The sequence below is a fragment of the Rhinichthys klamathensis genome, unplaced genomic scaffold (assembly GCF_029890125.1).
Source record: "Rhinichthys klamathensis goyatoka isolate OS25496 unplaced genomic scaffold, OSU_Roscu_1.1 h1tg000341l_1, whole genome shotgun sequence".
Lineage (NCBI taxonomy): Eukaryota > Metazoa > Chordata > Actinopteri > Cypriniformes > Leuciscidae > Rhinichthys > Rhinichthys klamathensis.
In genome coordinates, this window is record NW_026606855.1 from 713,206 (window position 1) to 735,383 (window position 22,178).

A 22,178-nucleotide genomic window follows, 5' to 3' on the forward strand; every position below is an offset into this window, starting at 1 on the left:
GATATGGAATGTTAACATAACTGTTCAGTAAAACATAAAGGTTAAAGTGAGTTTAGAGTTAATAGAAAGTAATTCATCTAAAAATGAAAAGTCCATCATCATTGAGACCCATTATTTTTCATTCACCCTTTTCCATTATTTAGCTTTAATAAATGAATTTGATTTTTTTTTTACATTCACCAAATTTCATTATATTGCTATTTCATTCTGCTTAAACATCTGCATATAGTTTTGTAAAAAAAAAAGAAGAAAAAAAAGTTTATTTAACAGTGAAAGTATTAAAAAAATTATTCATAATTTAATTAAAAAAGAATCACACTTATTATTATTATTATTATTATTACTTTTATTATGGTGAAATATCCCTTTAACAGTAAAAGCACTCGTGGGACTTTTATTATGAATAAACAGCAGCGCACTTCCTGTAGGCGGCGAGAAAGTCTAGTCATGATGGTTTGTGTTTTCATACAGTGTGTTATGACTGTAGTGTAGGTCTTGTATGGGTATTTCTCCTGCTGTAGTGCGCTTATCTTTATGTAGGGTCTCGGCTGTGTGTTATAATCTGATTGTCTGTTTTGTCGTGCTGAAATGAGTGATGTTGTGGAGAAAACTCTCTCTGCTCTGCCGGGTTTATTTGATACTCAAACTGGAGCCGCAAAAATCACCAGCGGATTAAAACAACTCATCAGGAGCATCACAGAACTGACATCTAAACATGTGAGTAAAATAAATACTTATAACAGACATAAGCATGAATATAGATAGTGATATGTCATTTCTTTGAGGGTATTTGACGTGTTAAGCAGTGACTAGTGTTTTGCAGTGTGACATGTATGTTAAATCTAAAAAGTATAAACATTTTATAACTCTTTTAAAATGATTTAATGATCAGATTAATTGATTTTACTCAATATTTGTATTTTTACTGGTATATATATATATATATGTGTGTGTGTGTGTGTGTGTATTATATATATATATATATATGAATGTATCTATATGTGTGTGTATGTGTGTGTATATATATATATATGTATATACTATTTAATTCATTCATATTTTTGCTAATTAAAAAATTATTTACTAAATAATAATATTATAGTTAATAATAAATAGTAAAAAAAAACAATCAATAGTAAAATATTTACAAAATAAATATTGTAAAACACTGTATTTTAAAACAATTGCAAAAAGGTCACCAGGTTCAAAGAGATGAAGTACCATATACAAATGCAATGCAGTGTTTTGTTATTGTAAAGCGTGTTGCTGATGTGCATTTGTAGGAGGAGGAGAAGCTCATGAAACAGGAGCTGTCTGCCATGAAAGAGCAGGTTTCGTCTCCCAACACCAGCATGGTGAGCCGTACAGACATCAGCGTCATCATCGCTGTCCTTCAGAAGCTGCTTATTTGAGCTCTCTGTGTGTGTGTGTGTGTGTGTGTGTGTGGTGCTTACAGAAGCAGATGAGAGAGGTCATGGTGCGAGCCATGTACTGTGAGATGCTGGGCTACGAAGCCTCCTTCACCTACATTCATGCCATCAAACTGGCCCAGCAGGGCAGCGTCCTGGAGAAGAGAGTGGGTACGGTCACTTTACCTTCAGTTCAGTCACTGGACAGTTTATACTGGGTCCAGAAATTGTCTTAGTGGAATATTTACCAATTTTAACAAAATATAATAATAATAATATAATATTATTATTAATATTATTATTAAAAATAATAACATTTATGTATAATACATTATTACATATACCGGTATATATATAAAACACAATATATACAGTAAAAACAGTAATATTGTGAAATATTATTACAATTTAAAATAAAGAATATAATGAATATTTTTTTTTATGTAATTTATTCCTGTGATCAAAGCTGAATTTTCAGCATCATTACTCCAGTCTTCAGTGTCACATGATCCTTCAGAAATCACTCTAATATGCTGATTTGCTGCTCAAGAAACATTTGTTATTATTAATGTTGAAAACTGTTGTGCTGCTTCATATTTTTGTGGAAACCGTGATACACTACCATTCAAAAGTTTGAGGTAAGAAAGATTAAAAAAAAAAATCAAATTAAAACGTTTATTGAAGGATGCATTCAATTGATCAATAAAGACATTTATAATATTACAAAATATTAATATTTCAAATAAAGGCTGTTCTTTTGAACTTTATTCATCAAAGAATTCTGAACAAATGTGCCAGTTTCCACAAAATATTAAGCAGCTCAACCGTTTTCAACATTGATAATAATAAGAACTATTATAGATAATTGAGCACCAGTAATAATTGAGCAGCAAATATTTAGCATATTAGAATGATTTCTGAAGGATCATGTGACACTGAAGACTGGAGTAATGATGTAGCTTTGATTACAGGAATAAATTACATTTTTAAAACATATTCAAAAAGAAAACAGTTTTAATTTGCGATAATATTTCACAATATTACTGTTTTTTTTTTTTGCTGTATTTATGATTAAATAAATTCAGCCTTAGTGAGCAGAAGAGACTTCTTTTAAAAACATTTAAAAATTATTCTAAACTTTTGACTGCCAGTGTATTAGAATATAAAAAATATTAAAATATATACACATCTACAGTTATTAATTTCTATATTAAAACAAATAAATTATACAAATCTACTTCTACTATTATTATAATTCCAGATCTCCATGTGGAGATTCTTTATGAAAAAAAAAAAACAAATCAGTTTTGGTCCCTGAATGTGTGTGATTTTAACCCTTAAGTAGATTGTGTTGTACTCTTGTGTGGTCTCAGGGTACCTCGCCGTGTCTCTCTTCCTCAGTGAGGGCCATGAGTTGCTGTTGCTGCTGGTAAACACAGTATTAAAGGTGAGCTTGTGTCTTATTACTTTTGATTGAACATATTACTTGAAGTGTATGACTGAACGTGTCATACATATGTGGCAGGATCTTCAGAGCACTAACCTCATTGAAGTGTGCATGGCGTTGACTGTTGTAGCTCAGGTTTTCCCTAAAGACATGATCCCTGCCGTCCTTCCTCTGGTAGAAGACAAGCTGTCACATCCGAAGTAAGCCAGCGAGAGTCTTTCCTCTGAAATACACCAAATCATAGAGTTATTTCTTATTTGAACACTGGAAAATATCTAAAAGCCATCAATAAGACTTTTAGATAATATCAAATGTGGCTGATGTTGTTCATTTAAAAGTAGTGTAATTTTAGTATTTTTATACACTATTAAAATAGTTATTCATATTTTCAACTAGCTTTTTATATTTTTAGTTTTCATTTTAATGTTAGTAATTTATGTGCTTTTTTGTCATTTAGCTTTAATTTATTTTTATTTCTGTTTTAGTTTAGCTTTTATTTTTGTATTTTTAGTTTTCATTTTAATTGTAGTAAATTTATGTGCTTCTCTTTTGTCATCTTTGGGTTTTTTATATATATTTCTATGTAGCTTTAATTTATTTTTATTTCAGTTTTAGTTTAGCTTTTATATTTGTATTTTTAGTTTTCATTGTAATTTCTTATGTCACTTTATTGTCTTTTAAAAAAATATATTTCTATATAGCTTTAATTTATTTTAATTTCAGTTTTATTTGAGCTTTTTTTAAATATATTTTTAGCTTTCATTTTAATTTTGGTAATTTTTAATGTGCTTCTTTTTTGTCATCTTTGTTATTTTCTGCAAAATATATTTCTATATAGCTTTATTTTTATTTCAGGTTTAGTTTATCTTTTATTTTTATATTTTTCATTTTTAGTAATTTTTGTCATTTTTATTGTCATTTAATTTATATATATATATATATTTCTATATAGATTTAATTTATTTTTATTTCAGTTTCAGTTTTAGTAATTTAGTACTACAACTTAAACTTGCCACGGCAACATTACTAATTTAATAATAACTCATATTCTTGTCTTTCTTTCCTCTCCAAGGGAGATCATTCGGAGGAAAGCCGTCCTGGCGTTGTACAAGTTTTATCTTATCGCACCGAATCAAGTCCAGCACATTCACGCCAAGTTTCGTAAAGCCCTGTGTGACAAAGATCCCGGCGTCATGACATCATCACTACACATTTACCTACAGCTGATCAGGGTTGGTCTTTCAATTTCAGTATTTATGAAACCAAGCCAACATCTTTATCCATTATAATACAGTCAATATAAAGTAACATCCAATTCATAGTTAAATATTATTTCTTCCGTATTAATCAGAGGTTTTTCATAACCCATCCAGTTACAACCTCATATTTACGGAGGTTTGTTTCCGTCACGGAATAAGAAAATAAAAAAGTGATTGGAACTTTATATCTCACAGCTCTGACTTTTATATCTTAAAAATTGCAATTCTCAAAGTCAATTGCAAAATATAAAGTCAGAATTGTGAGATATAAACCCGACTTCTGACTTTATATTTCGCAATTGCGAGTTTTCTGCGAGATCTTACAATCCTGACTTTTTCTCGCAATTGCGAATTTATATCTCGCTATTCTGACTATTTCACGCAATTGAGTTTATATCTTGCAATTCTCTCTTTATTTCTGGCAAATTGTGAATTTATATCTCACAATTCTCAATTTATTTCTCAATATTGCGAGGTTATATCTCGCAATTCTGACTTTATTTCTCGCAATTGTGAGTTATAAAATCCGAATTGTGAGATTTTTTTTTTTTTTTTTTTTAATGATGGAAACAAGCTTCTGTATGTTTAATTGGCTTAAGCATCCAAATAGTTTTTCGGGTTGCTACATCTGTATAGTAAACATTAAATATGTTCTAATTGGCTGTAATTTGTGTCCCGTCATGCAGTATTCCGCTAAACATCGGATGTTTTTCTCTTTATCAGGAGAGTCCAGACGGCTATAAAGATCTGACCGGCAGTTTCGTGGCCATCATGAAGCAGGTGGTGGGTGGGAAACTCCCGATGGACTTTTACTACCACAACGTTCCTGCGCCGTGGCTGCAGATCCAGCTGCTCAGGATCCTCTCGCTGCTCGGGAGAGAAGACCAAAGGTACTCGCATTATGCACTGAAAGTGTGTATTAAACCGGGAAAGTACATACTGTATCTGAAATTCGAATGTAAAATGTGTCTTCATTTCCCAGCACCAGTGAGCTGATGTATGAAGTTCTGGATGAGTCTCTGCGCAGAGCGGAAATGAACCACAACATCACTTACGGTAAAATCATCTTTTCTAATGGACCCAACAGTAATTCGTCAGCAGAATGAGTCCAACTAACACATAATGTGTGTTTCAGCAATCCTGTATGAGTGTGTGAAGGCCATTTACACCATACACCCCAAAGCTGAGCTGCTGGAAAAAGCAGCGAGATGCATCGGGAATTTTGTGCTGTCTCCAAAGATCAACCTCAAATATCTCGGTAAAATGATTTCTTTTGATTTTCACTTGTTGGTTAACCTCTCCTCGCGTTAACTGCTCACACACTGGTGTGTTTTCAGGTTTGAAAGCCTTGACGTACGTCGTCCAGCACGATGCCAAACTGGCCCTGCAGCATCAGATGACCATTATTGAGTGTTTGGATCACTCTGATTTCACTATTAAGAGAGAGGTAACAAACAGACCATTCTCAGACCCCAAAACAAACCAAACGTTTTGTTCATCTCTTCCACTCTCTTCTCTCTCAGACTCTTGAATTGCTGTTCAGGATCACAAACGCTCAGAACGTGACCGTGATCGCTGAGAAGATGCTGGACTTCCTGCGCGGCTGCGACGACGAGCACACCATCATCCATCTGGTTGGAAAAGTCGCAGAGCTCGCTGAAAAATATCCTTTTAATTAAAGTCACCATGAAATCAAAATTGACAGTTACTGGTTTGTTTAATGGAATTATTGCAGCATTTATTATAAATGATTTATCCGTGCACATCATTATTTTTTTTTATTCATCTTTAATCAAACCTGAGTGACCTTTAATCAACCTGTCATTCACATGAAATTGACAAATAGCAAACCACATATATCCAATCATTTCCAGATTTTCCCGCCCTACATTTGTTCTTGTTTGAGAAGCGGTTTCACTCAAATATGCATCACAATAGGGAAGAAAAGACTATTTAACTTGAGTTTATAAAAAAATATACTAGTTTCTATGAAATTAACTCAAATTTGTTGAATGTCAGCTTTTCTATCTCGTCTTATGTTCCTATAAAAAGCCTTACGTTTGCTCCAGATAACTCGTGGTTCATTCAGACTATGAATGATGTTTTTTCCATCGGTGGAGATTCGCTGCAACAGGACGTCCCAAACAACTTCCTGCGATTGCTGGCGGAGGGTAAACGAGAAGTGTAGGCGATCTGAAGAGCTGTGAACTGTAGTAGAAGGAGCCTTGTTTAATACCCCTGCTGGTTTTTTTGTGTTTTTGCCTCAGGCTCAGAGTGTAAAGAGGAAGATGATGAGTTACGGCTGTTTGCTGTCGACTCTTATCTGACTGTGCTGAAGGGGGACGCTTCTCATCTGCCCCAACACTTCCTTCAGGTCATGAGCTGGGTGTGTACAAATTAAGATACTCTCCTTAATTTGAAGGTGTCTGTGTTACAGTGTAATTATACATTGAAGTACTGAGTAATATTAATTTACTACATGTGCTTACTATAGGGTTAGGATTAGGTTTGTTTTAGGGTTAGTTGCATGAAATTATGCATAATTTATAGTTATCACTATAGTTACTACATGTAACATGTGTAACAAAGACACTGTAAAATAATATAGCGTCACCAGAAAGAATATTCCAAAAATAATTTGACGTATTAAATAAATACATTCATGTATAAAATGTAAAAAAAAAAAAAAAATCCTCCTATTTGGAGGATGAAAAAAGATTAGAATTAAACCTCTGAAGGTGAATTTTCTGATGAAAGAAAGACTTGCAAGTTACGACAGATGTATTATACAATTTGCTGTTTTATTTACCCACAAAATCCTGTTTGTACTATTATTTGGTGCTTAATAAGTGTTATTTGTGGACATTTTTCTCACTTATTTAATATTAAACAATTAGGACACATTTTTTACTAAGTCAAATCACATTTATTTTAGTGCTGTCAAATCGATTGATCACATCTAACATAAAAGTTTGTGTTTATATAATATATGCGATTAATGGATTCGACAGGACTAATTTATTTATATTGCACCTTATTAGGAAATGTAATTAATTTTAAGAAATTACTAAAATGTAACAATGGATTTATTAACTTTTTTACAATTCAGCATCAATTCATATTAACTAAATAATTGAAAGTTGCAAACATAATATATAAGATAATTATTTTAATGCTATTATTATAGATATTATATATATAAAAGAATGTCTTCATAAATATATATATTATATATAGGAACTTCAGGTGTCAGTTTCCTTGAATGAATGATAAAAGATGAATCCGTGTTCTTCTGGAAACTCACAAGATGCTGTGTGTGTGTGTGTGTGTGTGTGTGTGTGTGTGTGTGTGTCTGTGTGTGTGTATTCAGGTTCTTGGAGAATACTCTCACCTCCAAGAGTGTGTGGACCAGCGCGAGGTCATCCGACTCCTGGTGAAGCTGCTGGATCAGAGAAGCGTGAGCTCAGAGACGCGGGTCTGGATTCTTTCTGCCCTGACCAAGATCTCCGAGGGCCAGACAGACCTGATCCTGGAGCTGTCCGAGAGCCTTTCGTCCTCCCAGGACACGGTGCTCCGTCAGCAGGCGCAGGAGCTGCGTCACCTCAGCCAGGACTCACAGCTCCAGGAGTGTGTGCTGCCCCGAGGAGCGCCCTGGGACAGCATGGAGGTAACAGGCATGATCACACGTTCCTCTTGTTAAGAGTCTTCTCACACTTAAAACCGCCAGATTTAGAGCACTCTTAAGTTCAATTCAATTCACATTTATTTGTATAGTGCTTTTCACAATACACATCATTTCAAAGCAGCTTTACAGAAAGTACACTGTCCACATTACAATATAGAGTGATGTGTTATCAGAGGTAACTGTCTAAGTTATGTATTTCAGAAATGTACATATACCAAATCACAGTTAGCGAAAAATGTATTAATTTAAACAATGTAGTAATTTAATGCAGATATAATGAGCTCATTGAAGTAATACATAATTGTTTGTTAACAAATGATTATGACAAGTGAAGATTAAGCGAATTAAATGAACATTAAGACACTAAACCAAGACCATTTCTGACCGTATGTCCTTATTGTAAATTGATTATACATATTACTGTGGTTGTGGATATTATCATTCAAAAGTTTGGGATTGGTAAGTTTTTGAAGGAAGTCTCTTCTGCTCAGGCTGCATTCATTTGCTCAAAAATAAATGGTAATATTGTGAAATATTTAAAATACCTGTTTTCTATTTGAATAAACTAATTTATTCCTGTGATCAAAGCTGAATTTTCAGCATCATTACTCCAGTCTTCAGTGTCACATGATCCTTCAGAAATCACTCTAATATGATGATTTTCTGCTCAAGAAACATTTCTGATTATTATCATTGTTAAAAACAGTTTAATATTTTTGTGGAAAGTGATACATTTTGTTGAGGATCCTTTAATGAAAAGAGTTCAAAAGAACAGCATTTATTGGAAATAGAAATATTTTGTAACAATATAAATGTCACTTTTGGTCAATTTAATGCGATCCATGCTGAATAAAAGTTTTAATAAAAAATAAATAAAAAGTCATACCGACCCCAAACTTTTGAAGGGCAGTTTTTGTTCAAAAGGCACGTTTTGAGCATTCACGTTTCTACACAGGTGGACTCTTCTCTGTCATTTCTGGATGGTTTTGTGTCGGAGGCTTTGGCCGCAGGAGCCGCACCTTATAAACCTCCTCATCAGAGACAAGAAGAGCTTTCTGAGGAGAGAGGTACAGACATTACGAACCCTCATCCATATGCTCATGGATATTTACACTAAAGTAAACTCTATACATGTTTGTTTATCCTGCCCTTAAAGGGATAGTTCACCCAAGAATTCACATTTTATTGTCATTTACTCATCCTTATGTCATCCCAAACTTGTATGACTGACCTTTTTTTTCAGCACTGAATCTGGAGCCGTACAGTTTTTCTCTGCCTGTAAGTTTATCATCATGTAGCATCACTGATAGACAGTCTCCGCCGCTACTGTCCGTCAGTTCAGGACTTTCGGGCAACAGCACTGAACTCTCTCAGAAGGAAGGGTGGGTATCTGAGTGGCACGCTGTCTTTGGTTGTTCACAACTGCTGAAAAGTATGGAGACAGTAAATTATTATTATTATTATTATTATTTTTTATTTTTATTTTGAAAGAGATACTTTTATTCAGCAGCAAGGATGCATGAAATTGATCAAAAGTGACAGTAAAGACATTTGACTATTTCAAATAAATGTTGTTCTTTTGCAACTTTCTATGCATCAAAGAATCCTGAAATATCACTGTTTCCACAAAAATATGAAAATATGATTCCTAAGCAGAAATTCATCATATTAGAGTGATTTCTGAAGGATCATGTGACATTGAAGACTGGAGTAATGATGCTGAAAATTCAGCTTTGCATCACAGGAATAAATTACATTTTACAATATATTCCAGTTGAAAACGGTTATTTTAAATTGTAATAATATCTCATAATATTACGGTTTGATTCAGTTCCAGCACTCTGATTCTTGAGGGTGTGAAGAGAGTTTGGGGGAAAGATGGGTATCTTCCACAAAAAGAAACCGCAGCAACAGCCCCTCCAGTGGACGAACCCAGCATTGCAGTTCATCCCTCCAGCCAGCAGGAGGCAGCAGAGCGAATAGAGCCGCAACCGGAGCCATCAACGCAAAACCAGGACAAACAGCAGCTGGCTTCCTCTTTGTTTGTTGGTTTGGGAACCCAAAGCTCCATATCTCTGGTGAGAAAATTATTTTATGAAAGATTTTATCTTGTAATACAAGTACGCAGGTCTAAGTCAACTCAAACCACACTCAGAAGTAGTCAGAAATGTTTTGCATTTGTAGTGTAAATGCTAATTGTTTCGTTTCCTCTCAGCTGGGAAAATCCGAAGCCCCGCCCCCTCGCTTTCGGAAAAAGCCCCGCCCACATGAGTCATCATCATCATCATCATCAGGCACCAGCGAGAGATCCTCAGACGACTCCTCCCGCTCCTCGCATAGCAAGACTGACAGCTTCTTGTATGGCAGTTTGCTGGAGGAGGAGGAGCCTGTCACATCCACATCCACAACAACCAATGGCCTGAGTCAGAGCAAACACACGGAAGGAGAGCGCCGCGCAAACACGTCTCAGATACTGGGCAGCGATATGGTTATAGTGCGGCCCAACACGATACAGGACAGACATCCTCCGTCTGTGTCTTCAGATCTGACCGCGCTGTTACCCTCTGAAATCAAAGACCTACCTCACTCTGATGTCATCAGCCTGACCTCTGACCCCAGCCTGTCTCTGGCCTCCTGCCGTATGTTCAGAGATGAAGCTTTGCTGCTCGTCATCTTCATATGTAACTGCACGGAAACTGTAATAAAAGATGTTGCAGTGCAGCTGACCTGTGAGGAGCTGGAGGTGTGTAATATGTGTGTGTGTGTGTGTATATTAGGGGTGGAACGGTACACAGAAGTCACGGTTCGGTTCATACCTCGGTTCAGACATCACGGTTCGGTACGATTTCGGTACAATGGAGGGAAAAGCAAAACAAAAATGCAGAAGGCATTGTATTTTTTAAATAAGTTTTATTAATAAAGGCATAGAACCAGTTTATTTGTAGTGCACTGACAATAGTTTTATATAATTCGTTTATTAATTAAATTAATAAAAAGACAAAAAGACCTTGCGATATGCTTGGTAATTGATATAATAATTTGGTATAATGAATTATAAATAATTGATTTCTGTATAAAATAATATTACCATTAAAAACGCATTCGATTTTCTTTTTTAATCAATGTAGAATGTGTAAGATTAGCGCTCCGAGGACGAGAAATGAAAACCAATGCAATATGACGAATGTCCAAAAGATGGGACCCACAGACTGTTTTGAAATGGAGTTGGATAAATATGTTTTGCTTTTAAAACAGTGTGTGTGTGTGAGAGAGAAAGAGAGAGAGAGAGAGAGAGAGAGAGAGAGAGAGAGAGAGAGAGAGAGAGAGAGAGAGAGAGAGAGAGAGAGAGAGAGAGAGAGAGAGAGAGAGAGAGAGAGAGAGAGAGAGAGAGAGAGAGAGAGAGAGAGAGAGAGATTGGGTGACAGTTGTAGGTTACAGTGTGACAAAAGCACAATGTTGTGTTTTATTGCGAGTGTACACAAATATAAGTAAACACTTTGCAGGTTTAATGATCTGTATGAACAAAATGACAGAGTATGTTTTTTATGTTTCCACTGTTCAATCGCGGCCGCGCCTCTCTCTCTCACACACAAACACACACACTCCAGCATTGCAATCTTGACATCGCAGCCTGTTCATTATGCGGTCACACCAAACGCGAATAGAGCGTTAAATTCGCGTCTAGTTCGACGCTAGTCCAAAGCGAATAGGACGCGCGTATAAAGCCAACGTTTGAAGTGAACGCGCGTTCAGAGCTAAGCCGATGGTACAGATTATGTGTCCCTAAAGAACCCGCGTATCTAATGGTGTGTTCACACCGAACGTGAATAGAGCGTCAAATACGCGTCTATCGCGTCTAGTTAGACGCTTGAACATTCGCTCGAGTTCAAATTTTTCAACTTGCGCGGAAGACATTCGCGTCAAACGCGTCGCCCAATTCGCGTCATTCGCAACGCCCGGCGCGAATGATGCGTCTATTCGCGTCTTTGCATTGACTTTGTTTGTAATCTACTCGCGCAAATAATTAAATTCGCGTTCGGTGTGAACACACCATAACAGTAGTTCCGCATTACATTAATTAATTTTCACGCGAGTTTTATTTATTTTTATACCGTGTATTCTCCGTGTAAATTCGTGCACCGAACCGTGACGCCCGTACCGGTTCGGTACGAATACATGTACCGTTCCACCCCTAGTGTATATATACAGTATATATATAATGACAGCATATGAGATTTAATGCAAAATGTCAATCTTCTGTCCTAGACGGCCAGTTTGAGAGGGAATGTCGTAGACTGTCTGGAGGGCAAGAGTACGTCTGTGTGTCATTATGCTCTGCTGATGGACGAGCCTCACACACACGTGTCCTTTACCGGGACCGTCTCTTATCAAACACAGCCAGGACACACAAACACACTCCCTTTCTCTGGGACACTGTCCACAACGGACTTTATCAGGTAACGTGTGTCTGAAAATACATGCCTTACTGTAGTTTTCTCACTTATTTATTATTAAACAATTAAGACACATTGGTTATTTTTGTATTAAATAATTTAGAAATGATTACTAACAAAAAATGGAGTAAGTGATTTGATTAACTTTGTAGAATTTAATTAGCATAAATAAATGTAATTAAATTTTGGCCAATACTAATACTAGATAATTATTGAGCTAAGAGCTAAAAATTACCTTTGTAGAATTTAATTAAAATTTTGTCTAAATCCATGGTCTAAATGCTAAATGACACTTGTAAGTTTTTCAATAAAATAACTAATAATTAAAATAAAAAAGATGTAATTATAATAAATACATTAATTAATAAATAACGTAATGAGATATTAAAATAATTAATAAGGAACTATTATAATTTTTGTAAATACTTTGCATTAGTTACTTAGATTTTTTTTATTTACATTTTACATATACTGTTTAGACAAAGATTTAGTAATTTTGTTGTGTTTTTATCACATTTTTAATAACATTAGTTTTAGTCATTTTAGCACATCTAGTTAAACTAAATTAAAATAAGAAACGGTTTTAGTTATCTATAATAATCTTAATATATACACAATTGTACCTGCTTAATGTAAAGTGTAGAAGAAATATGTCATCCTTCATAAACTTCTGTGGGTGAGGCTAAAGACATGCAAATTGCTATGTTCTTTCTGTTTTATGAGATTGTACTGGTTTTATACAATTTTACTCAGTTAGGATTTTTTTTAGCAAACAATAAATTGTAAAAACCTGATATAGTTTTACCATACATTTTTCTCGCCATATAAAATAGCCACAGAAGCTGGCACGGCGTTAAAAAAGATCAAATAAATGTGCAAATTGCGACAGATTTCAGGATGCCGTTTTTAATCAAGTTTTTTTTTTTTCTCCACTAAATATAAAATGAAAGTGAAATACAAATGACATCAAATCACTCCAGTGTATTTTAGTTTTGTTTGCAGCTTTGTGGCTGTGACTTGTTTTAATGAACTAATTTCTCTCTGCCACACACAGGCCTTTGGTTGTAACCACAGAGGAATATGGGAAACTCTGGCTGTCTCTGTCTCATGACGTCAAACAGAATCTGAAACTGCTCACAGATGCTGGTGGTGACCCGCTCGAAACCACCCTGAACGCTCTCAAAGACGCCCTACAGCTACATGTAGTGGACATCATCGGTAAACACAACAATAGCTTCCATTCCACAGTTATTTTACCCCCTTTCACATTACATTTTGAACATGCACCATAATTGACTGTAATTTACACTCTCTTTAAACATGCAGCCGGTCAATTGTGTAATTGCGTGTGGCTCTTTCAGGCTCCGAGGGAATCGTAGCGTGCCGTCTGCTCAGTGGCGCCCCCTGTCTCCTGCACTGCAGAGTGAACGGCTCGGCTCTGGCCGTGTGGCTGCGCTCTCCTCATCCTTCTCTCCCAGACTGCATCATGTACCACTGCCAGAGAGCTCTCGCAGAACACTAACACAGAAACACCCGGCCAAACGTCCAGGGAAGCTCCCGGACTAAATGCTTTCAGGTGTCGTGCAATGACTGTTTGAAAGCAATACCTGTGTATTGCGTGTCTTATGCTCTGACTAATCATTTTAATGATATATATTTTTTTGTACACACTTACAAGTACATATAGTAAAAAGTATTTATTGATTTTAAACATTTCCAGCCTGTGGTTTGGTCTGTTCTGGTTGGTATACTCATTCTTTAGTGTTTATTTGTTCGAGGGGGAAAAAAAGAAATATGGCTTTCAGATTGTTTTCAAAGTGTCATTTTATTGACTTGACAATTTGTTAGAGCAGAAAAAGTAGTTTTGCATATTCTAAAAAAAGCAGTGCATACATGGCCATCAAATACTTTTGTTATTATCTTTATAATAATGGAAATATTGCATGTGTCTATTAAATATTTATACTATTTGTTCTATTAAATATTTTCTTAATATTTAATAGATCCTCCTCAGTGATGCATAATATAATCAACCTCAAACAATGATTACTGTAGGTTATTTTTATAAAACAATATGAAATAAAAATTGACCATTTACTTTCTCAACTCATGGCACTTTTCGTATTTTAAATGGTTAATTGAACATTATTCGTAAAGTCATCATAATCTTTCATAAAAATGTACTTCCTTCATCTCTAGAGCATCTTCCTTTTTGATTGACGTTACCAAGCCCTCATTTTCAGCCCCTTCCTTCGTTCTTTTATCTAACACCCACTTTTCACCCTCCAATCAATTGCTTTTCTCATTGAATCTACTGTTTAACTCAGAAATGCATCACATTATGGAAGTAAAATAGGATGTGATTGCCATTTCATGTTGACCTTTTACATGGTTAGCTTGGATGCAGCACTACAGATGTATACAGACTATACATTTACTACAGTAAATAAGATACTAGAACTATTTCCTATAATCACTTAACACACGTGTTAAAGTTCTGTACAGTAGATTAGTACAACGTAAAGATCAGTACACATGATAAAGCAGATCATTCAAATGGTTTTGTTGTCTTTGCCATTGCCAAACTACTTTTCTTGTTTGCTTTTTTAAACTATCTAGAACACTTTAAAGGTGCACAAAGTCATTATATCTATGTTGACATCCATATATTACCTGTGTGTGACTTTACCGCAGGCCTACTTGTTTCCGACATTAAGTTTGAGGTAAGTTCAACTGAAGTTTGTGTTTATTAAGTCAAATTCCCTAAAAAAAAAATAGTAACGTGATCTTAATGTGACGACCCAGTGTAAAGCTTTTAGGTAAAAGGAAATTACTTTTTTTCTTCGGTATATCAAAATAGTAAATGGAAGAAATGACTAGTATGTGATTTGCGTCTGTCGCTTTCAGGTTTGGCTGTCCGTTGTTTCTCCGCTGATGTTCGGAGCTCGTGGGATGAAGCGCATGGCCAGGCAGTCGGGATCCTCTTCTACGGGCTGCATGGAGAGGTTGTTGGTCTGTTTGATGGTGCTGATGGTGCAGCCGTGACGAGGACAAACCGTGAACCTCGACAACAGAGTCACCAGGATGGCCTTCGTCATAGCCATGGCTATGTGCTTCCCAACACAGGCCCGCGGGCCGCAGCCGAACGGCTGGAAGTAACGACTGGGAACCTGAGAGAGAAGTAGAGTAATGGTACCATAGTAAAGTTAATGGTATTATATGGTAATAACCATTTTCATATATAAAGGTATTTACTTTAAGGAAAACTATAAGGTATCACCATAGTACATATTTATAAAAAAATATATAAAAAACCTATATGATGACTGCATTCATATGTAAGGACATTTACATGGTATCAAAAGGTACATCGTTCAAATAATACCATATCATTGCCATGGTATGTCTCAGGGTTATTATCATTAACGAAAACAAACAATAAAAAAAAAACATTTTCATTACTTGAAATATAATATTTGTTAACTGAAGTAAAATAAAATATAAAGCAACTTAAACTTGTTTTATTTGAGCTAGTTCCCAAGGCAAAACTAAAAAAAAGATAGATAGATAGATAGAGTCAAAAAAACATTGTAATACCATGGTACTTTTTTGAAGGATATTTGAGATTTCACTTATATTTTCACTTTCCCTCCAGAATATGCTTATTTCCTGGTTTCACAGATCAGTATTGTTCACTCTGTTATTGGAAAAATGTACAGCATATTTGGATAATTGTGAAAGAATATGAATAATTGGTATAAAATCTACAAATGCACCAATTTATGCAGACAAAAACCCTTTATGTATGATCTTATTTGATCTTAAACATCTGATTCTCCCAGTACTTACGCTGTTCTCAAAGTTCTCCAAGTTGAATTCATTGGGTTTTTTGAAGAACTCAGACTTGTGCATGCGTCCGATGTTCAGGATGAGGTTTGTCCCCTTTGCCACCCGGTAGCCATCGATGTGGTCATCCTCCAGAGCCCGTCTCATGATGAAGTCCACCACCGGATGGAACCTCAGAGACTCCTTGATGAAGCGCTCTAGTACGTTCAGGTTCTGCAGGTCGGCCGACTGTACGTCCCGCTCACCTGAGAGGACAAGAAAGACGAGTCGTAGTGATGTACATCTTTTATCATGCACAAAGTATCACTTCTTATGGAAAATCCAGTTAAAACCAGTTTCTGGTGGTTTCTAGCTGGTCCAATTGGTCTAGATTGGACTACTAGCTGTTGGGGCCAAGACTGACCTGGTAGAACATCTTGGGCCTAGCTACCATGTTCCAATCACCATGTTGACCACCTTAAACCTGCATTAGGTTGAAAGGTTTACTGTACCTATCTGAGACCGTATCTCCTGTACTATCTGCTCTTCCACGGCAGAGTTCTGCTTCAGTAGCAGAAGCATGAAGAACAGACTGATGGAGAGCGTGTCTGGAGCGGCGATCACCATCTCCAGCACACACTGCCTCACGTCATCCGCACACAGCTCGCCGTGGTTCTACAGACACAGTTAACACGTTCTGTTGCTTTAATGTAAGAGATGGTACATAAATGAAGAGGTCGTGTTTGTGAACACACCTGAGCAAATATAAGCTCCGTTGCGAAGTCCGTCTCATCCAGCTTCTCCGTGTTATTGATGGCCTGTCGCTTCTGCTCCACAAGCTTTTCCATTTCATCCTGCAGCTCTTTTCTGCAAGAAAATACTTCTTAAAGGGGATGCATGAAAAAAAGAAGATTAATCTAGATATATAAGTAAAAGATTTCATGGTGCTTTTAGTGATTTCTGGATTTCTGCCACCAAATTAGACCACCCAATCCTTTCAACCACATGCCCTTTTTCAAAATGGCCTCCAAATCATTTTCAAATGTGCGAAATTCTTGATAAAATAACTTTTTTGCTGTTACCAGAATACATGCAAAAAATTCCTCACAGGACCTTTAACTGTAAACATTCACTTGTCGAAAATGACCATTCGTTCAAACTACGATCTACATCAGGGGTTCTCAAATCTGGTCCTCGAGGTCCACTTTCCTGCTGAGTTTAGCACTAACCTTGATCAAACTCTTCTACCTGTAACGTTCTAGTAATCCTGAAGACCTTGGTTAGCTTGTTAAGGTATGTTTGATTAGGATTGGAGCAAAACTCTGCAGGAAAATGGATCTCGAGGGCCAGAGTTGAGAACCCCTGATCTACACAAATCTGAGCAGTGCCAATATGGACCCAACAGCAAACCCACAAGCTGTAAGTAATTGTTTTTGCTCATTTCACATAGAAAAATCTCCACCAATCAAAGTAGAGATTATTTGCATAATCCTTAAAGGTGCAGTAGCAAAAATTGCAAAAGGTCGCTTCTACAGGTCAGAGAGAGAGTGTAAAATGGTTGTTTTTGGTTAAAAAAAAACCTTGACACAGCATATACAAAGGATAAATTCAGTTAAGTCTGAGGTGGACTCACGCTGCCAGGTGGTGTTTTTTGTACACAAAGTCCAGTCTGAAGAAAACATCTGGCTGTATGAGAACTGTCTGCCAGGTACTGAAATACCGATGGATCTTTATCAGCAAGTCTTTCTCTGCATTGAACACGTATAAAGAGAGAAGTCAGTGATCTTACATTCTTTAAATAATGCTTCCAAAAGGGTTTTTTTCTCTCTCAGTGATGCCATAAAATAATCATTTTTGGTTCCCCAAAGAACCTTTCAATGGACCTTCTTAAAAGAACCGTCTTTCCTTAGTGTGAAGAACATTTTAATGCTCAAAAAGGTTCTTTATAGTGGAAAAAGGTTATTTAGAGGAATGGAAAGATTTGATGGACGTTAAAGGCTGTTAATGGAACCATAGATGCTAATAAAAAACATTTATTTTTAAGAGTCTACTGTGAAATATTAAAATCTATAACTTTCTAAGGTCATCCACATTGATCTTAAGTATCAAGGTTATATATTTCACATCATAATCAAGGGTTTTACAGCCTTCTCCTCTGGTAATAGATATAATAGACCAATCAGATCGAAAGAATAATAATAACAATCAAATGCTTTTATTGCAGGCTGACCGCTCAGTGGGATTTTTAGGAAGAGTCTATTGGAAACGTCCACCACAATACAGCGCAGAAGATTGAGCACGTCCACGTGTCCCGAGCAGTCCGTGAACTCCTGCAGGACGTCGAGCTGTTTGTTGGTGGCGCTGACACACACATCTACTGACTTCTGGAGACCTGGACCTGTAAGAGCTACACAAATACATAAACAATAGATTCTGCATGATTCTCTGTAGGAACTAATCTGAGACCAGTGAATAACACCCACCTTTGGTGAAATATGTTCTCACTTTCTTCCACAGTGTGATGTTGCTGTTGAAGATGATGCCTTGTTCAAACATGCCAATGCACTGCAGACCTTTAGTACTGGCAAACCTCCCGATGTAATTATTGCTCTTCAGAACATGATACACGGCGGAGGACCTGAAACAGTTTTAGTTTTTTTACACTAAAATTTGACCCCATCCAATTCCAAAATTGTGCCCTCATGCATGGCACGGCACTCCTCATTTGAGTCAACCCTTAGTGACATAATTGGGCATTATGGACTGGAGTAGCAGACTGTACCAGAAAACTATTTGTCTACCCCATAGGGTGCGCTCTTGAGAATTTTTTTTAATTATGAAATGAACAACAAATTTCAAGACCAGTTCAGATCTGGACAGGACTTCTTTTCATGAAATCAATCAATATCTAACGCAAAATATAGGCTATATAAATATAAAGAGTCTAAATCTGCAATAATTTGTTAGACAGATGAGATTTTGAGAACTTGCTTGCTGAGTATAACGGTCTCTTCTCCATTGATCCAAACCCGAGCAATGCTGCCATATTTTTCGTTGTAGTAGTTGCATGCAGTGCCAATCCCCATCCACAGGAACCTACTGTAGCTCAGAACCGGGCCGAGACCCAACCACCAGCCAGGACCTGACAAACACCAAGCACATCACACCTAGTGGAACCAGTTGGTAGGTTGCTCCCAGTGAATCTAATTGGTTTGAACTCACCTGGGACTGCTGATTGGTTCTTCCAGTTCTTGGCTCTAAATATTCTGTGCAGCAGAATCAGCAGTAACGTTCCCATCAGCACCAGTAACGTTCCCTGCACCGCAGCGGCGATGTTTACCGTTCCCTCCATGACCTGCTCCATCATCAAGTCATCTACAGGTGCACCTAAATATATATTAAAGTATCTTAAAATATTGGAAACTAGTTTGCTGTGAGCATGTTGCTAAGCTGATGATGTAATAGTCTTAACTATAAAATGAAATGGCATGATGTTTGTGTCAAATATGCTTTTTTTAACTATATTAATTTATACTATGTATTGAATGATATCAACATTTCTCTATGCATTGAATGATATCAACATTTCTCTAAGTTTTATCCGCCATCTTGGATATATTTTGTCCACAGAGCTTGTTGTGGTGCATTCTGGAGATCTTCTCTCTTCAAAGGATACATGCTACTGTAGAACTTTGCCAAAACAAGGTATTCTGGGTATTTTAGTTGTTAATCACTGACGTCACGTAAACCATGTGGGTCAGTGAAGCGTCTAGGCAGACGTCACTCGTCATTCAAGTGTTGCAATGGAGTGATTAGTGTTCCTTTTTCTTTCTTTTTTTTTTACACTCATTGCAACACGGTATATTTAGTGGTATTTTAATGGTGTTAACCATTTTAATTACAAATCACTGGGCAGGAAATTAGCAAGAATTGCACAAATACTGTAGATAAAGTAACTTGGCACTGAATAGACTTCCCCTTTGTTTTCTTTAAATGTTAAAGCCGTGTGGGTAAAATTGCAGACAGCATTTTTACAGGAAGAAGAGTCAGTGTTGTTCCACTCAATGTTAATGGCTTCAAAACAGTTAATGAGTAGCTGAAGAATGTCTCGCCATTCGTTTGAGTTTAATGTGAGACCATTCTGTCTTTCTCTACCTTTCTCACACAGAACAACCTCCTGGATAACAACCAGTCTGGTTTCAAAAGTGGCCACTCAACTGAGACTGCCCAAGCTCTGAGTCTGGCAAGAGCAGCTTCCAAATCCTCAGTACTCATCTTTCTGAATCTGTCTTTTGACACAGTTAACCACAAGATCCTCCTGTAAAACCCTAATGACAAAGGGCATCTTCAAAACCACACTCCAGTGGTTCAAGTCTTTCCTCTCAGGTCCTTTAGGGTGTCGTGGAGGGGTGAGGTGTCTAAGTGGAAATATATCTAGCTACTTGGGTGCCTCAGGGCTCAGTGCTTGGACCACTTCTCTTCTCCATCTGCATGTCGTCACTAGGTCATGTCATTCTCAAACATGTTTATTCCCATTACTGTTATGCTGACGACACACAACTCTACCTTTCATTCCAGCCAGAGGATCCGACGGTAGCTGCTTGCATCTAGGACTGACTGACAGACATTTCTTGCTGGATGAAGGACCACCACCTTCAACTCAACCTTGTGTGGTGCTGGTTGTGGTCTCAGCCAACCCAACACTTCATCACAACTTCTCAATTGAGCTAGGTTCATCATCCATAACTCCATCAAGGACAGTCAGAAACCTCGATGATCAGTTAAATTTCACAGACCATATTCCTAGAGTTGCCCGGTTCTATTAAGTCTTGCATTGTCAATATCTTGACCAAAATTTGATGCTCCTCTTGATGGAAATAACATCGCGACATTTATTTCCATCAAGAGGAGCATCGGTTTTTGGTCTAGATCTTGTATTGATAATGCAAGAGTCCAGCGCTCTGTAGAGTCTCCTCCAGCACATCCCAAAGACATTCAGTGAATTTAAGATCTGGACTCAGAGGAGACGATTCATGTGTGAAAACGATTCTTCAAGCTCCTCACAACCATTCTTTCACAGTTTGAGCCTGATGAATCTTGACATTGTCATCCTGGAATATGATCATGTTGTGTCTTCCTACATGGTTGTTTTTGAAATTAAAAGCTACACACTCCATTAATTAGGGATAGAAGAACTGTTGCCAAACATATAACATGCTAGAAACATAATAATCACTGCAATAATAATCCAATCTTAAGCATTTGCCTGTTTAAATCCAAACAGCGACTTTTTTTTCTGGCCGGGCAGTGTATATCCACAGAAGAAACGACAAAGTACATTATTAAATTTTATAAGCTGAAAAACGTAATAAAACATTCTTCATGTCCTTGAATTGGTTTCGAAAGTCATTATGTAAGAGCTTTTATGTGTCCTGTACTTCAATAAACCATATGAAAACTTGATTTGATTTCAGAGAAACCATCAGTCCAGCAGAGAAATTCCAGCTCACCCTATTAAATTAGCATCAACTGAATAAATTGAGTTCCATTGGAGTAATATAACAAACACACTCACCTCTTTAGATCGGCATCCGTTTCATTTCTAAATGTGCCGTTCAGTAGCTCAGTCTTGCCGTTTGCATGCTCCCATCATTCCGAAGTTCAGTAGCTTTACCCCAATATATATTCTTTCCCCAAGTTTTAAAGCTGTTTAAAATCCCCAGTTGCCAGGATACACCCTTGATTTTGCTTGTAAAGTGCCATTGAAAGCCCAAAGCAGTCCACCGGACATGTCCAGACCCGAACAATGAAACAATTATGGAGCCTTTCTTACTCTCCAGAATAAAACCGCATCAAATGGGCAATGTTAGATCTTTCATGCCAAACACACATCTTTTCCCCCAGCTTGTTATTTTTTCAGAGGTTTATTGACCTTTTGTCTTGGTTCCAAATCCGCTGTCATTCATTCTCTGAAGGGCCTTTAATAAAAGCAGGTCAGATTGACCCAGAACTACAGGAGTGAATGAGCTTTTATCTACCAAAGATGTGACACATTGTTGCCTAAGATATGTGAGCGCTCATTCAGCTTCTTAAAGTTCG

At 36.7% G+C, this 22,178-nt stretch overlaps 2 protein-coding genes across 3 annotated transcripts; one reads left to right on the top strand and one right to left on the bottom strand.

Annotated features, from left to right (window-relative positions):
• The first annotated feature begins 420 nt into the window (after positions 1–420).
• ap4e1 (adaptor related protein complex 4 subunit epsilon 1) lies at positions 421–13,967 on the top strand. Its single transcript, XM_056272547.1, has 21 exons — positions 421–717; positions 1,284–1,355; positions 1,457–1,580; positions 2,783–2,856; positions 2,935–3,056; positions 3,929–4,088; positions 4,839–5,005; positions 5,098–5,171; positions 5,251–5,373; positions 5,453–5,562; positions 5,639–5,778; positions 6,174–6,286; positions 6,383–6,501; positions 7,486–7,782; positions 8,756–8,867; positions 9,044–9,182; positions 9,632–9,878; positions 10,016–10,543; positions 12,067–12,257; positions 13,309–13,472; positions 13,616–13,967. The coding sequence occupies exons 1-21, from the start codon at positions 589–591 to the stop codon at positions 13,774–13,776; spliced, it is 3,366 nt and encodes a 1,121-aa protein (XP_056128522.1). The 5' UTR covers positions 421–588; the 3' UTR covers positions 13,777–13,967.
• A 923-nt stretch (positions 13,968–14,890) lies between these two features.
• Positions 14,891–21,763, bottom strand: LOC130106434 (brain aromatase). 2 transcript variants are annotated; one of them, XM_056272549.1, is made up of 10 exons: positions 21,655–21,763; positions 19,302–19,466; positions 19,071–19,221; positions 18,563–18,717; positions 18,310–18,486; positions 17,713–17,827; positions 16,835–16,946; positions 16,592–16,754; positions 16,104–16,345; positions 14,891–15,424 (listed from the first exon to the last, which is right to left on the bottom strand). In XM_056272549.1, the coding sequence occupies exons 2-10, from the start codon at positions 19,444–19,446 to the stop codon at positions 15,158–15,160; spliced, it is 1,527 nt and encodes a 508-aa protein (XP_056128524.1). In that variant the 5' UTR covers positions 19,447–19,466; positions 21,655–21,763; the 3' UTR covers positions 14,891–15,157. The 2 variants fall into 2 exon arrangements, with proteins under 2 accessions (XP_056128524.1, XP_056128525.1); XM_056272550.1 differs by lacking the exons at positions 19,071–19,221; positions 21,655–21,763 and having other exon boundaries at positions 19,302–19,391.
• Between the last annotated feature and the right edge of the window lie 415 nt (positions 21,764–22,178).

Coding starts and splice junctions, on each gene's coding strand:
- LOC130106434 (XM_056272549.1), bottom strand. CDS start 19,446: ATGATGGAGCAGGTCATGGAGGGAACGGTAAACATCGCCGCTGCGGTG. Junction 19,222..19,301: donor GAACCAATCAGCAGTCCCAG/GTGAGTTCAAAC, acceptor GGTGTTTGTCAG/GTCCTGGCTGGTGGTTGGGT. Junction 15,425..16,103: donor TGGAGAACTTTGAGAACAGC/GTAAGTACTGGG, acceptor CTTCTCTCTCAG/GTTCCCAGTCGTTACTTCCA.
- ap4e1 (XM_056272547.1), top strand. CDS start 589: ATGAGTGATGTTGTGGAGAAAACTCTCTCTGCTCTGCCGGGTTTATTT. Junction 1,581..2,782: donor CGTCCTGGAGAAGAGAGTGG/GTACGGTCACTT, acceptor GTGTGGTCTCAG/GGTACCTCGCCGTGTCTCTC. Junction 13,473..13,615: donor ACATGTAGTGGACATCATCG/GTAAACACAACA, acceptor TGGCTCTTTCAG/GCTCCGAGGGAATCGTAGCG.